Raw genomic sequence first — 15,216 nt, 5'->3', positions numbered from 1 at the left:
TTTTTCTCCCAGAATCCCCCCAGTACATAGTTGTATATTTTAGTTGTGGGTCCTTCTAGTTGTGGCATCTCTTGCAGATTTAAGTCAGCTGACCCAGTCATTCCTGTAGCAGCACCTCATAAGTCAAGCTTTCCCACCCCTGCATTCTGTGTGTCTTGAACTGGAAGCCTTACCACTTCACACTCCACTTCAGGACGTAGTCCTCATTTTTCTGAGTTTTAACATATGTATTTTGGCACTTATAGCTTTCTCTCCCACCCCCAGACCCCATCCTGGGCAGTGCCTTTCTGATTTTGATCTTTTCTTTTTCTCTTGGTTCACCATTTGGATCTCTTCTGGTTGCAACTCTACATTGGATTTATTATCTCATTCCATGACAGAAAAAAACTCAAAAAGCAAAAGCCACCAAACAAGAATCTTATAAACTTCCTGCCCCACTTGCCTGAACAGGCAGCTATCCTTTGTATGTGCAGCCTCTTGCTCCAGAGGGATGGCTAGGTAATGCCAGTGCCTCCACAAAATCTCCAGAGTCCAGCTCCTCTTTGAGATCTTGAGCAGTTGATTATATCCTCCATTTGAAACTTTCCCTCACTACCAACTCCTTTTCACCTGTAATAGAATGTGTTCAAGTCCTTCTCATCAAACATAAACAAGCAAATGAATGAATAAATAACACACTTTCTGAATTCTACATTTCCTTCCAGCCACCCACATCTCCCTCCTGCTTTTCACAATGTCACTTCTTAAAGGAATTGCTGTAAATATATTTGTGCTTCTCTCTCATCCAAAAAAAACAAAGTTTCATCTTTTCCATCAACTCTACATGCCTCTTTAGCTACCTCTCATCATCTCAGCCAACTTACTTGAAATAGTAGTTTGCACCATGGTTTCTTGTTCCTTACCTCTCAATCTCTGCTCAACCCTCCGGCCCCAAGGACACTGCTCTTGCCAAAGTCAATGATAACTGCCATGTGGCTCCCTTGGCTCCTTTCAGCCCTTATCTTATTGACTTCTTCACAGCAATCAATGCAGTTGACCACTCTTGCTGTTTAAAACACTCTCCTCCCTTGGACTGAATGACACTGGATTCATTTCTTCTTTCTTCTCTGCCCACTTGTCCTACCCTCCTATGCAGGCTCTTCCTCCTTTGATAGTCTCTGAAGTGCTGTTTTTCCTCACGTTCCTGTCCTTGGATCTCTTTTTTTTTATTCTCTACACTTTTTCCAGGGCTTTGGTTTCCATGTGTATGCTAATGACTCTCAGAGATAAGTCTGCACTCCAGACATCTCTCCTGAATTTTAAACTCTTGGATATAACTCCCAGTTGGACGTCTGCACTTGGATGTCTTCATGGCTCATTGAATTCAATGTATCCCAAAATGAATTCATTATTTTTCCTCTTGTCTTAAAGCTGCTCCTCCCCCTGTATTTATAGTCACAGTAAACGTTAGTTTCGTTTATGCAGTCACCCTAGCCAGAGACTTGGGTGTTACTTGTCTTGTTCTGCATGCCCCATTTTCATCTCTCATATCTAATCAACCACTAAAACCTATTGTTTACAGTCTCGTACATGACTCTCAAATCTGTCCATCCTTCATCCCTTTTAGACATTTCTCTGGTCTACGCTAACACTATCTCTCTCTGGGAGAACAATAGTTTACTTCTAATCCAATTTCCATGAATCATCCAAAGGGACCTTTTAAAAATGCAAATTTGATTGTACCATTCCCCTGCTGAAAATCTTTCAGTAGCTTCCCATTACTCTTATGATAAAGTCCAAATTTTCTAACATGGTGTGGTAGACAGAATAACGACTCCCAAAGATGTCCATGTCCTAACTCCAGAATCTGTGAATATGTTACCTTACATGGCAAAAGTGACCTTGCAGATGTGGTTAAGAGATTATCCTGTATTATCTGGGTGGTCCCATTCCAAACATGTGAGCTCTTAAAACCAGGAGTTCTTCAGAGAAATGTGAAGACAGAAGAAGCAGGAGAAATTCAAAGCGTGAAAAGGGACTCTGCTGGCTGTTGCTGGCTCTGGAGATGGAAGGAGGTCATGAGCCAAGGAATGTAGGCAGCCTCTAGAATCTGGAAGAAGCAAGAAAATAGATTCTTCCCTAGGGCTTCCAGAAAGGAACACAGCCCTGCTGGCGCCTTGATTTTAGCCCAGTGAGACCCATCTCAGACTTCTGACCTATAGAACTGTAAGATAATAAATTTGTGTTGTTTTAGGCCACTAATTTGGTAATTTTTTACAGCTGCAATAGGAAACAAAGACACATGGTCTAGAGAGCTCTCCATGGCCTATCTCCTTTCTAATTCCTCAACTTCACTTCTCTACATCTAAGCTCCAGCCACGTTAAACTTGAAATTCCCACAATAAGCAACGTTTTCTAACGTCTTCAGGCTTTGAAACCTCCTGTTCCCTGTTTACCATGCTGATCTCATATTAGACATAATTTCTTTTCCCAAGAAACTTCCCTAACCTTGTGTAGTTTACTTTTCTGTGTACACATTCTTATAGCATCTTGTTCTTCTCCATATCATAAGCTCCTTTGCAATGATTTATGTCAATTAATTTACTTCTTTACTGATTTATCCTCTCATTCACCAAATATTTACTAATTGTCTACTCTTTGCTAGGCGTGGGGATATAATGGTATGCAAAACAACAAAACAAAATAAAACAAAAACTGTGATCCCCAAATAAACAAAGCTTATATTCCAGACAAAAATATCAGTGAGCTAAGGAACTTTCAGTCTTGTTCAGCTTCCCTATCAAGTACCTGGAATATACCAGATGCTCAGTAAGTGTTTTTTGCATGAATAAATAAGTAAATGCAATGAAGGGGAGGAAGTCCTTGATCATATTGTCTGGGACAGACCTAGGCCTATATTTCTCTAGATTATGGTCTCTTGGTGAGCCATTCACATCATATTTGTGCAAGATTTGCTTGTCATTAAGGATGGTTTCATGACTGGAGACACCACTTTTGTAAGCCTGACTCTTGCCTACACCATCCAGAAAATCAAGAGGCCTCATGAGCTTCAATCTTTGAAAAGTACACGTTGAAAGTGTACTACACAAGCTGCCAAAACTCCCTTGAAGAACCTGCTTTTCTGGAAGTCTGAGTATTAGTGTATATCTGAAACCACACGGCTGAGAAATTCTCTGCTAGAACTTTTCCATAAAACTAAGGCCTCATCTGGAATAGACAGGCTTCATCAAGAGGCATTGGCAGATGCACCTTTATGATTTATAGCAGTGGGTCTCAATACTGATTGCACATAGTAATCCTCAGACCTTAAAAAGGGGAATTATAAAATTGTGATCCCCATTCCAAACCAACTCAGTTAAGGTTTCTGAGGATAGGCTCCAGGCATCGATGTTTTTAAAAAGTATTCCAGGTGATCTCATGTTCACACGATATTGAGAAACACCATTTGACAACATCTGGGTGATTATCCATGAACTCTCAAAGGGTGGAATTCAAGTAGATGTCCGGGTGCTCTTTATACCAATATAATCTAAGCTGGAGGCCACTATTGACCTGAAAATGTCACTGAGCTGGCCTTTCATTTGTTTCAGGAATTACTCTAGGCTCTACGTATTAGTATCTATATGGATCTTTTCAATATCTTCTAGTTTCTCCAGTATTAGTCCTGTTGCCTTCAAGTGGATTATCTGCTCCTATCTATCTTTTTTGTATTCATCACTTACTTAGATGATCATGTTAGCATTTTGTTGTAACATCTCCCTCTAAGAGATTACTTCCTTGGTTCTAGAAACCACACCCTATAGACAATAGTATGACATCTTTATCTTTCTCACCTGCCACTGAGACCACCTTCAATGAATAACTAGTTCCGAGGGTACAGTACAGACTGGAGGAGCATGTATGGAAGGTAAAACCCACTGCAAATACTCCAGAGTGCATTGCAATCCTTTGCTGGGCAGGCTAGAACCCAGCCAGTGATGCGGGCTGATGAGAAAGGCTGTTCATCTGTCTCACACGTAAGTGACCAGGACCCTGCTCCAGGGGAACTGGCATTGCCTGTAGACTGTTCTCTCACATCTTTTCATTAATAATAGCCCCACATTAACTAGGGGCAAACTAATTCCCTTCTTTCTTAGCTTCTAACTTTAAGGACTCCTTTTCTTTTTTGCAGATTTGACTCATACTTTGGACTTAGTACAGAGCACCAGATCTTTGCCTTTGATCTTTTATTGCCCTCCTAGACCATAATTTGGACTCATCGCCTGAATGATCCAACCTGGCCCCATAGGAAGGTCCTCACAGATCACACTCTTGCCCTGCGAGCAAGATTTATACCCTTCTAGATATTAAGCTCAGGGTATTTATTAGTGGGCTAGGGCTGCCATAACAAGGTACCACAGACTGTGTGACTTAAATGTCTGAGTGACTTTTATTTTCTCACAATTCTGAAGGCCAAAAGTCTGAGATCAAGCTGTCTACAGGGCTGGTTTCTTCTGAGGACTCTCTCCTTGACTTGTAGATGGCTGTCTTCTCCCTGTGTCTTCGTATGGTCTTTCCTCTGCACTTGCTTATGTTCAAGTTTACTCTTCTTATAAGGACACCAATCATATTAGATTAGAGCCCACCCTAATGACCCCATTTTGACTTAATTACCTCTTTGAAGACCCTATCTCCAAATATAGTCACACTGTGAGGTGTAGGAGGTTAGGACCTCAACATGTGAATTTTGGGGGAGCACAATTCAGCCCATAACACTCAATAACTGTTTTTTGATTAAACAATTCCTTAAAATTTTCCACTAGTTTTATTAGACAATTGTCAAAGCTCATTTCCTCATTAAACCTTTATTCTGCCACTGAGGGATAAATTTTATAGGTGTTATCAATTCTCTTTTACAAATGGAGCACTAAAAACAGGGAATTACACTACTTATCAAAGTTGAACAGTTAATGGTAAAACTGGATTGGGAATCCACATCTCTCCACCCCAGTGCTCTGCAATTTTGCCCTGTCCCCTCTGCTGACTTTTTTTTTCCAACTCAGATCTCCTTTGAATAATCTAAAAGGTCATAGCTCATTCAATAATTTTTGGATGTAATAGTGTCATGATTTGTAGACATTTTGAGATACAGGAAGTTAGCAAGGATGGATTTATTTTTTTTTAATATAGTAGCTTCAGGTAAAGCACATCAATTGGACAACCTGGCTCTCGCCTGGATCTATTTTAAGCTTACATCTAAGTGATGTCAAATTAGGCAAAAATAACCTGAAAACTGGCTGTTTTGCCTTCACTGCACCAGGTACCTGGATACTTGGAGGCAAAAAAAGGCAAGAGTCTCAGGATCTATTAGGAGTAAATAACAGCTTATGCAAAAGGAATGCTTTATTGAAGTGAATGCACTAAATATATTAAGAAATGAGATGAGTGGTCTTGGATAGCTCCTTCTGAGCCCAACACCCTCCTCCCAGCTCCTTAGACTCACTGGGCCAATCATCTTTCATAGCTCAAGGACTGGATGTGTACAACACTCACCACCTGCCTTTCACCCTGTTGAGCTATTAGGCTGAGTGGAGAAGTATTTGTAAAGCACTTTCTGGATTCTTAGATGAAATGTGTGTATTGAGTAAAACGTATCTCTCAGTGTTTCACTCTCAGCTTGAACGTCTCTTCCTAGATCAAAGTGATGCACATCAGCACAGCAGAAAGTCTAACTCTGGGCCAGACAGGCACTAAATGAAGGGCCATTGATGGACACCTGGTTCCATCTCCCTTCCAGGAAAAAAGTTTCCAGCTTTAGAAAAAGAAAACCTTGGGAGCAGCTCACACTCCAGGACACTTTGCAGCAGGCCCAGGCAAGAAAACACCTGCTGTAGGAAGGAAACTTTTGGTCAATAAATAAGACAACATGGCTCCTTTGAGTGGAGAAATATAAGCTAGTCAGCACTGCATTCTTAACACATGGATCTGCCAGGTTGTTTAGTTCATGCAATTCCTCAAGTTGAAAATATAACACCAGTGTCCAACACTTTAGTATTTTTCAGGACCTTTCTTGATTTCCCAAGTCTTAGTTAGGGGCTTATCTCATGTGCTCCCAATGAGCCAACATTCAACTCCCTTTATGGAGGGCCTGCTCTGTGTCAGGAATTGTTCTCGCCGCTGGGGCTACAAGATAGTATCCCTTCCATCATGGAGCCTACAGTCTAGTGATGAGATACAATAAATGAGTATACTAGAAAATATAACATGCAATATCAGTTAAGACCTGTGAACTATGGAGGGAAATAGAGCAGGGTAAGAGGTCAGGGAGAGCCATAAGGGTAGGAGTGGGAGGCTTCACAAGGTAGGGAAAGAACTCTCTCAGAGGAAGTGTGCTGCTTTAAAAATGTGTTCACAAATTCTTTGACATTCTTCCCATTAAAGGTGGAGTCTCTGCACCCTCCTCTTGAAGCTGGTGGGATCTTTGTTAATGCCTTGATGAATAGAATGAGGTGGAGGTGAGGCTGTGTGACTTTTAAGGCTGGGTTAGCACAGGCCTTCCAAGTTCTGCTGGTTTATATAAAGATTCTTGCTCTGGGAGCCTTTCACCACTAGGTGTGAAGCCAAGTACCCTGGGGTCTACGATGTGAAGAGCACAGAGAGAAAGAGAGATTCCCAAGGAGACTCAATTGTTCCAGCCCCCTAGCTGTTTGGATCTTTCCAGCCCGGGAGACAGATACATAAGTAAAGAAGCCACCTTGATGATCCCAGGCCCAGCCACTATCTGACTACATCCATGTAGGAGACCTATGAAAATGGCTCCACCCAGCCCAGTCAAACCTCAGATTCATAAGCCAAAGAAATAATTGGTCTTGTTTCAAGCTATTGTCTTGGAATGCTTTGTTAGACAGCCAAAAATGACCAGAACAGGAAGTGATATTTGATTAGGCACTTGATTGAATTCAGAAAGAAGCTCTGTGGTTGTCTGGAAAAAGGGTGTTCTAAGCTAGGGAAAAGTAAGTGCAAAGGCCCTGAGGGGACATGCTGGAGGCACAGCAGGTAGGATGACACCGCAGAGTGAGCAAAAAGGAGAATGGCAGATGTGCCTGGAGAAACAGACGGGGTGTCGCTCATGCCTTGTAATCTGTGGGGAGGAGTTTGAATTTGATTCTGAGCTTGATGGGAACCCTTAGAGGAGTATGAGCGTAGGAGTAACACTTGGACTTATGTTTTCAAAAGATTAAAGAGATCTCTGGTTGTTAGATGGAGAACTGTTGGGGAGTGGACAAGAATGAATGCAGCCAGAAATGACAGCGATTTGGGCTAGAGCAGTCGCGGTGGAGATAGTGAGAAGCGGGCAGACTGGGGATATATTTTAAAGATAGTCCAACAAGACTGGCTGGTAGACTGCATGTGGGAATGACTCAGAGGAGTCAAGTATGACTCCCAGATGGTTATCTGAGTAACTTGCAAATAGTGGTGCAGGTTGGGTGACGAGGGATGGAGTAACCAATAAGGATGTTTTGGACGTGATAAGTTTGGGATGCCTGTTAGATTTTCAAGAGGAGATGTTGACTAAGTAATTAGACATTGGGCTCAGGGGAGAGGTGTGAGTGGTGGATATAAATTTGAGAGTTGTCAGAATATAAGCAGTATTTCACACCATAAGGCTGGCTGTGAGCATGTGTGTCTAGAATAAGGCTGAGGACTCAGCCAACATTTAAAGGAAATGTTCCAACATGTCTGTATGCTGATTGGAGTGATTGGGTACAAAGGGAGATATTGACGCAGGAGATGGGGGGCAGAATTAAAGGAGCAAAGCCCTTGATGAGGCTAGAGCAGATGAGGCCAGTGCTCAAGTGGACTAATTAAGCTCATGGGAGCTTGTCTCCCTTATCATCACAGGCTTCGCTCAGAGAACTTGGCTGAGTTGCAATTGCTGTTTACTAGTTTATATTCCTCACTAGACCGTAAGCCCAGTGAGGTCAGGTACCCTTGCAACATGCTCAGTCTTACACTGCAGCTCCTGATGTAATGTCTGGCCCATGTTGCAAACTCAGTAAATATTTGCTGTATTAAATGGATGAATAACCAAATGACCATACTTAACCAATAGTGGCTGATAAAGAAATATCTGTTCACTTGTGTTGAATATGGATGTCAAAAATACAGGTGGATATAACCAAAGAAGGAGAAAAGTCTGACATTTTGGGTATCTTCAACCTAATAGTCAAGCCCGACTTCTCTATTAATGGGTGTTTGGGTATTTTTCCAGATTGTTGAAATAAATTTAATTAAAATAACTTGAATAATAATTGCTAACATTTATGAGTGCTTAGTGTACATCAGGAACTCTTCTAAGCCTTTATACTCATTATCTCACGTAATTTTTACATCAGCCCTCTGAGATATCCATTATGAGTGCTATCACACTTTAAAGATAATGAACTGAGCTACAGAGATGGTAAGTAGTTTTCCTCAGATTACACAGCAGAGTGTACTTGGTGGCCGAGTTGGGATTCAAACCCAGGCAGTTTCTCTCCACATGCCTAATCACTCTCAAGACTTCCAGCTCCAGTCTAATACTCCTTCTTTACTATTTGGAAAGGGAAAAATAAAATAAATATGAAAATATAACTGCATTAAAAACACACCACATATACAGTCAAAATATGAATGACAAACTGGGAAAAATGTTTGTAATTCACACTAGAGACAAAGACTATAAGGTGGTCATAGAAATCCGTAAGAGAAAAACAAGAGACTCTCTAGGAAAATAAGCAAAGGATAGGGATAGTTCACAAAAAGGAACATACACATGGCCTTTAAACATAAGAAAATATGTGCAACATGACTCAATGAGAGAGAGGCACATTAGAACTATTTGAAGATAGCATTTTTTTTTTTTTTGAGGAAGATTGGCCCTGAGCTAACATCCACTGCCAACCCTTCTCTTTTTGCTGAGGAAAACTGACACCGAGCTAACATCCATGCCCATCTTCCTCTACTTTATATGTGGGACGCCTGCCTCAGCATGGCTTGATAAGCGGTGTGTAGGTCTGCACCTGGGATCCAAGTTGGTGAACCCTGGGCCACTGAAGTAGAACATGAGAACTTAAATGCTGTGCCACTGGGCCAACCCTGAAGATACCATTTTTTTGCCTATGAGATTGGCAAATATCAAAAAGTTGGCCCAGAGCTCCTGTTGGCAATGCTGTGGGGAACAGACATTCTTTACACTGCTGATGATGTGCAAAATAATACAAACCCATGGGGCAAGTGGGCAATTTTAGCAAAGTCACAAAAGTGATTACCTTTGACCTAGTTATATCACTTCTGGGAATTTATCCTCAGGTACAATTATCCACCTGCGAAATGATATATGAATAAGGGTATTCATTGCAACATTGTTTATAGTACAAAAGATTGGAAACCACCCAAATGTTCATCAATAAAAGACAGGTTATCTGACCTGTGTAGCCACACAATGGAGAATTAATCAGTCGTGTGGAGAATGAGAAAGTTCCTTCCATACTGACACAAAAAGGTTCCCAGGATGTATTGTAAAGTAAAAAGAAAAAGCAAAGTACAAGATAGCATGTAAAAGAAAGAGGAGAATAAGTTTATATATGTCTCTATGCTTTAATTTACATTAAAAAATACTAGAAGAATGCACCAGAAACTAATAAACGTAGTTACCTATGGGGGTAAGGTAGAGTGGGAGGGGGTAATAATCTAAGCACTGTACATATAATAACACAAATCTCATGAAAAGTTATGAGTGGGGAAATCAAGATTCTCACTATATGCTTTTTTATATGCTTTGATCTTTGAACCATGCAAATATTTTGTTATTTACAAATTAAAAAGGAAAACTAATGATAGCTACCCTCCTAGATTAGTAATTTTTGTGTGTCACTGTGCTAAGCACATTGTATGTTTTATTCAGGGATTTCTCACTGTAGGTCATGTTTTTATTCCCATTTTGCAGGTGAGGGATAAGTTTAGTGAAGTTAAGGAATTTGCCTGGGGTCACAGAGCTAGTAAATTGTATGGACCCTGGAATCCAACTCAGGCCACCTGGCTCCAGGACTGAGTTATGAGCTGTTGCTCTCCTTGCACAGTGGTTTTTAACATTTCTGTTCTACCTTGAGAAACATAAGAGATGACGTCCCCCTCATGACCTGTTCCCATGGGTGCACTCATGTTTGCAAACAAATGATCACTGAAAATCCCCAACAGTTCGCCAGTAGCAATGGCCCGCTGTAGCTGTGGCTTAAGATGAAATGTCGACAGCCACATAATATCCCCTGAAGGCTGGTTGAAACTCCATCCCTTCCTGTCCTAAACCAGAAAGCATATCAAAGCGAAAGTAATAGCAAGGTCATTATTTTGAAGAACACTTCATGTTTATTGAGTTCTTACAACGTGCCAAGCACAGACGTTTTAAGTACCTTATATGTATAATGAATTAATGGTCACCAAAAACCTTATTAGGTAGAGGCTATTATTGTCACTGTGATGGGCTGAATTGTATCCCCCCATAAGATACATTGAAGTTCTAACCCATGTACCTCAGAATGTGACCTTATTTAGAAATAGGATCTTTACAGAGGAATTCAAGTTAAAAGGAGGTCATTAGGGTGGGCCCTAATCTAGTATGACTGGTATCCTTATAAAAAGAGGAAATTTGGAACCAGGCAGACCTGCAGAGAGGGAGGATGAGAGCAGATGTGATGACAGAGGCAGAGATCACAATGATGTAGCTGCAAGCCAAGCAATGCCAAGGGTGACCGGCCACCACCAGAAACTGGGAAAGATCCTTCCCAGAGTCTCAGAGGGAGCGTGGCCTTGTTGAAACCTGAGGCTTGAACTTCCAGGCTCCTGAACTGTGAGACAATAAATTTCTGTTGTGTGAAGCCACCTAGGAAGTGGTACCAGGAAACGAATTCAATGACCATCTTACAGATGAGGGACCTGAGGTTCAGAGAGTTTGAGTAACTTGCTCAGACTTACATGGTCTGATGGTGAGTAAAGGCACCTTGACCTGAGCTTGGGTGGCTGAGTTCTAGAGAGGTGCTCCATTCTGATCAAATTTGTATTTTAAAAATCATTTGCAAACTTCAGTTCTTTGGCTGACCTATGTGTCTCACTTCATGACTGATCTGAACACTCTGTTTTGACCTCAACCCTTAGTAAAGGGCAGAGCACGGAGTGTTTGGAGCAGGGTGACCCTACCAAACTCGCGAGGGCATGGCGGTGGGAGCCCCTGAATCTGAGTCCAACTCAGCAGGGCAGCTACGGGAGCTGGGGGCCAGCCAAGGGGGCTTTCTGGTCCTCCCTGAAACAACTGAGCGAGGCCAGGACCCAGGAGGTACACACTTCAAAGCAGTTGAAACCTTCTCCACAGCCTCTCATTTTTGATCAGCAGGAGTCACCATCCAGGAATGTGAGTTGTTTAAATTATTTTTTTTAACTTGAGAAAGGGTCAGGATAAGTAGAAGAGGACTAAGGAAACTTTCAGTAGCTGCCGTTCCGAATGTCCTTTGTACCTGATGCTCAGTAAACTAAAATATTTTCTGCATGGAATGATGTTTCTTAGATAATGAGGGATGAAGGAAAGCCTGGAGGAACACTTGACCCAGGGCCCTGTGCTGGTCTGCCCAGCACCTCTGGGTGCCCCCTCCTGGAAGATGCACCCCTGTGAGTAAACCATGCATCGAGTGGGGCCCAGGCAGAAGGGCAGCCTCCATTGCTGCAAAGATGTGCTTCAGATGGCCATTAAGATCCAAAACAGAACTCAGTTAAACCAAGAGTCAAAGGACCAAGGGGAATTGGATGCAGGTCAGTTATGTCTGAGCAGAGGGACAGTGTTTGGGCAGATATTTTCCCCCAGCTATACTGTCAAAGCCCAGAATATTTCAATACCTTCACTAGATCGGATCACGCTGTCTCGGGTCACACAGGTCTGTGTGTGCTCCAGCAATTCCGGGTACAGTGTACATGCTCCGAAGCACATAGTGTCTGGTTGGTTTATTTCCTGAATCAACTTGCCCTGGGCTTTGTGTTCCCAATTAGGATCAGAACAAAATGAGAGAATATAACTGTGTTTGCTGGATGCACGGCTCACAGGTCTGCATGAGGGCGATTATTCTTAAATGGAAGAAATACAACCGTAAACCTAAGGACAGGACATGCGCCTCTGGGCGCAACTTGAGATGTCAAGGAGGAGAAGCAAAATGATTCACCTTTCCTAATGCGGGTGCAAGAGAGTGATGTATCCAGTCATTAAGAATGTTAGACGTGGAGGCAGTGAGGGAAAGCTTAAATCTGCTTAATTTTCAACTTCTCAGATATTAGACCCTGATAAATGCAAGTTTATCATACTCTGGTAAAAACCAGCTTTGTTTCATAATTCCAAGTGTTTAGAGTATGTCAGCCTTAACATTTGAAAGCCTTGTTTAAAAGAAACCCTTGGAAACAGCAACAGGATTCCTCAGAAAATGCTCAGAGAAACACCCCATGCCTTTTCTCACCTTTTTCAAAGTTTAAATTCTGGGGCTACATATCTCAATGGGGGTTGAAATTTTTTACCCACTTTGCCGTCAGAGGTAGACCTTGAAATATTAAAGCCCACAGTGAAATTCCAGAGACAAACAGAAAAGCGACTTACTTGGGAGTGGGCCCGGCTGTCAGGACACTCACTTCTAGAATGCATATGGCAAAGGCGAATGTCCGGCCTGCAGACATCTGCTCTAGTGCGGCAGCCCCCGTGGAACGGCCAGACCGGTCCTGTAGGGCACTGATTTGCAAAGGGCCAGAGGACTGGGGGAACAATTATTGTTTGTTTTCACTTGGGATTTTTGTCGAATTGGGCTTCCTGGGTGCAAAGTCCAATCAAAGGAGAGTCATTTCGTAATTCTTGCACTGCTGTTCTCACATCAACAAGTGTATTCAGATAATGAACCTGCGAGTGCTAAATCGGCTGAAATGAGCAGTAGCGCTGTGTTGAAAACAAAAACAAAAACAGAACAAACAAAAAAACCCCAGTGGTTCTCATCTGGGGATCCTCAAGGAGGGAGGCTGAAGGAGTGTGTAATTTGGGAAAAAAAGGCGTATGGATGATTCTCATAGAGGCGTAAACTCAAAACTAGTAAAATAACTACACTGGCTGGAAAGGGAGGCGCAGATCTACACGTTCCCACTAAAAGTGAGCTGCGTGGGTTATCGCCACCTGGGCAAGGCCAAGTGTAGGATGCCTTTACAAACCTGGCTTTCTTTATAGGCACAGTGGATCATTTTGAAGAATCTAGGTAAACTCCCTAAGGCATTTGCAATATCCTGCAGGAGGATCTGGTCTTCTTATTCCAGAAACACACCTGTTAGCAGGATAGATTCTGAGAAGGAACAATTTACTCCACCCCATCATAAAGAATTCCCCTGACACGTACACACACATTTGCACATTCTCTAGGACTTGCGCAAAGGGTAAGTTGCTTTGCAAGTACCAGAGAATGTGGATGTCACAGCTGCTTTCAAAACACTGATTGCACCGTAGAGTGATCTGGGGATCTGTGAAAAAACATTGATCCCTGCCCGCCACCTACCTCCCGATTCTCATTTGACTCATCTGGGATGGGACCCCACATCACTGTTTTTTAAAGCTTGCCAAGTCATTCAAATGAGTGGCCAGAGTTGAGATTTAGAATGACCATCTCGAGAAGAAAGACAGGAGATGTGATATATCATTGAATTTTTTTTTTGATTTGCTGACACAGGCCTTAAGAAGACTTCATGAGTATTTATTAACTACAAATAGGCAAATTTCAAACATTAGCACATACAAAGACATAAAATGGCAGGTGGGGTTAGGTAGGTAACAAATGCACAGGTGGTTTTTCCACTAGCGCCTTACCGTTCCACTAAGGGTCCTACTTATAGTAAGTCTATCTACTCTCACCACCATGTCTTTCCCCCTCTAACTTTTATGCAGAAAGCTTGAGGTCTCTAATGGGACTGATTTCATTAGTTCCTGAGCTTGCTGTCAATCTACAGACCATGCAGAATTGCCAAGCAATAAGATGATTTGACTGTGTACAGCACACTTGTAACTACATTAATGAATAAATTTATGCCCAAAGATACTTCTTGTGAGACTCGGCTAATGACAAATGGGCTTCATCCAGCTACAGTACGAATCTGTCAAATATGATGGAGCAATGCTGAGGATTCTTACACAGCCTCTCTGAACCCTGCAGGATACCTGCAGAAAGAAGAACTTGGAAGCAGGCAGGATAAGATGACGTTTTATACTAGTTAGACTTGATGCTAATTGATTAGATTTTGTGATGCCTGACTTGATAATTAAGTGCGAAGGGAGATTGAAAACCACCTCTCTCCTTGGAGACTGGCTCACTGGAGGGGGTCTGGGGGAGGCGGGGAATTTCTTAGCAGACTGGTTGGATGCTGAATTGCTCTGTAGAAGTTATATTTATTTTATCTCTCATGGTTCAGGCTAAATGTGATGTAGCAAAGTAATGGGAGCAGTGAAATATAATATTAATAATATATTAGTCACATATTAGTATATGTATTATATAAATAATAGAATATGCCTTATTTTTATAGTGCTTTTAACTCTTCTTTTCCCTTGGCATCTATTATATATCTGACATGTTTTTAAATGAGGTTTATATTTCAGTGTATATCTAGGGGAAATGAAGCATGATGCACTAGACTAGAGAAGTAAAATAATAATATTTTTATTTGTATAACACTTAAGGGCTTCCGAAGAACAGAATGGATAAACATTTGTTGAACTTTTATAATGTGCCAAGCTATATATATAAGGTGTCATAGTAAGGTATTCATATGTATAAAATCTCATTTACTCCTCAAAATAATCCATTTATAGTTGAGAAAACTGAGATGCACTGAGATTACATCGTTTGTGCGGCATCACCCACCTCCAGTGGTGAGTAACTGGAATATGGACCTGGTGAGTCTGTCTCCTCATCTTAGGCTCTTCCTCCTGCACTATCAGTTCTCGTGTTGTTATTATTTTAATTATGTCATGTTAAGCAACATGAAGCTATAAGATTCCTCACTAAATCCTCTCAACTCCATAAAATATAAACTTCTAGTCTAGTCTTACAGATGAGGCTCAGAGAAATATAGCCAAGGCTACATGTAAACAAGTGGCAGAGGTGGGATTTGAACAAACCATGTCTTCAAACTGTA

General features: G+C 41.7%; 1 protein-coding gene across 3 annotated transcripts in view; it reads right to left on the bottom strand.

Annotated features, from left to right (window-relative positions):
• Positions 1–12,979, bottom strand: part of C9 (complement C9) — a 46,144-nt gene extending 33,165 nt beyond the window's left edge. Inside the window, exons 1-2 of one of the 3 annotated variants that reach the window (XM_070586934.1) lie at positions 12,650–12,849; positions 1,867–2,089 (exon numbers count right to left, since the gene is read on the bottom strand). Coding sequence is in view for 1 of the 3 variants with exons in the window: in XM_008526614.2 (XP_008524836.2) it covers positions 12,650–12,726 (77 nt within the window). In the remaining 2 variants the exon portion in view is untranslated. Of the gene's footprint in view, positions 1–1,861; positions 2,090–12,649 lie in introns of all 3 variants that reach the window. The other 2 variants (XM_070586935.1, XM_008526614.2) reach the window with 2 other exon arrangements.
• Between the last annotated feature and the right edge of the window lie 2,237 nt (positions 12,980–15,216).

The sequence above is a fragment of the Equus przewalskii genome, chromosome 20 (assembly GCF_037783145.1).
Source record: "Equus przewalskii isolate Varuska chromosome 20, EquPr2, whole genome shotgun sequence".
Classification (NCBI taxonomy): Eukaryota; Metazoa; Chordata; class Mammalia; order Perissodactyla; family Equidae; genus Equus; species Equus przewalskii.
Note: the sequence above shows the minus strand (reverse complement) of the source record. Positions and strands in the feature narration are given on the sequence as shown.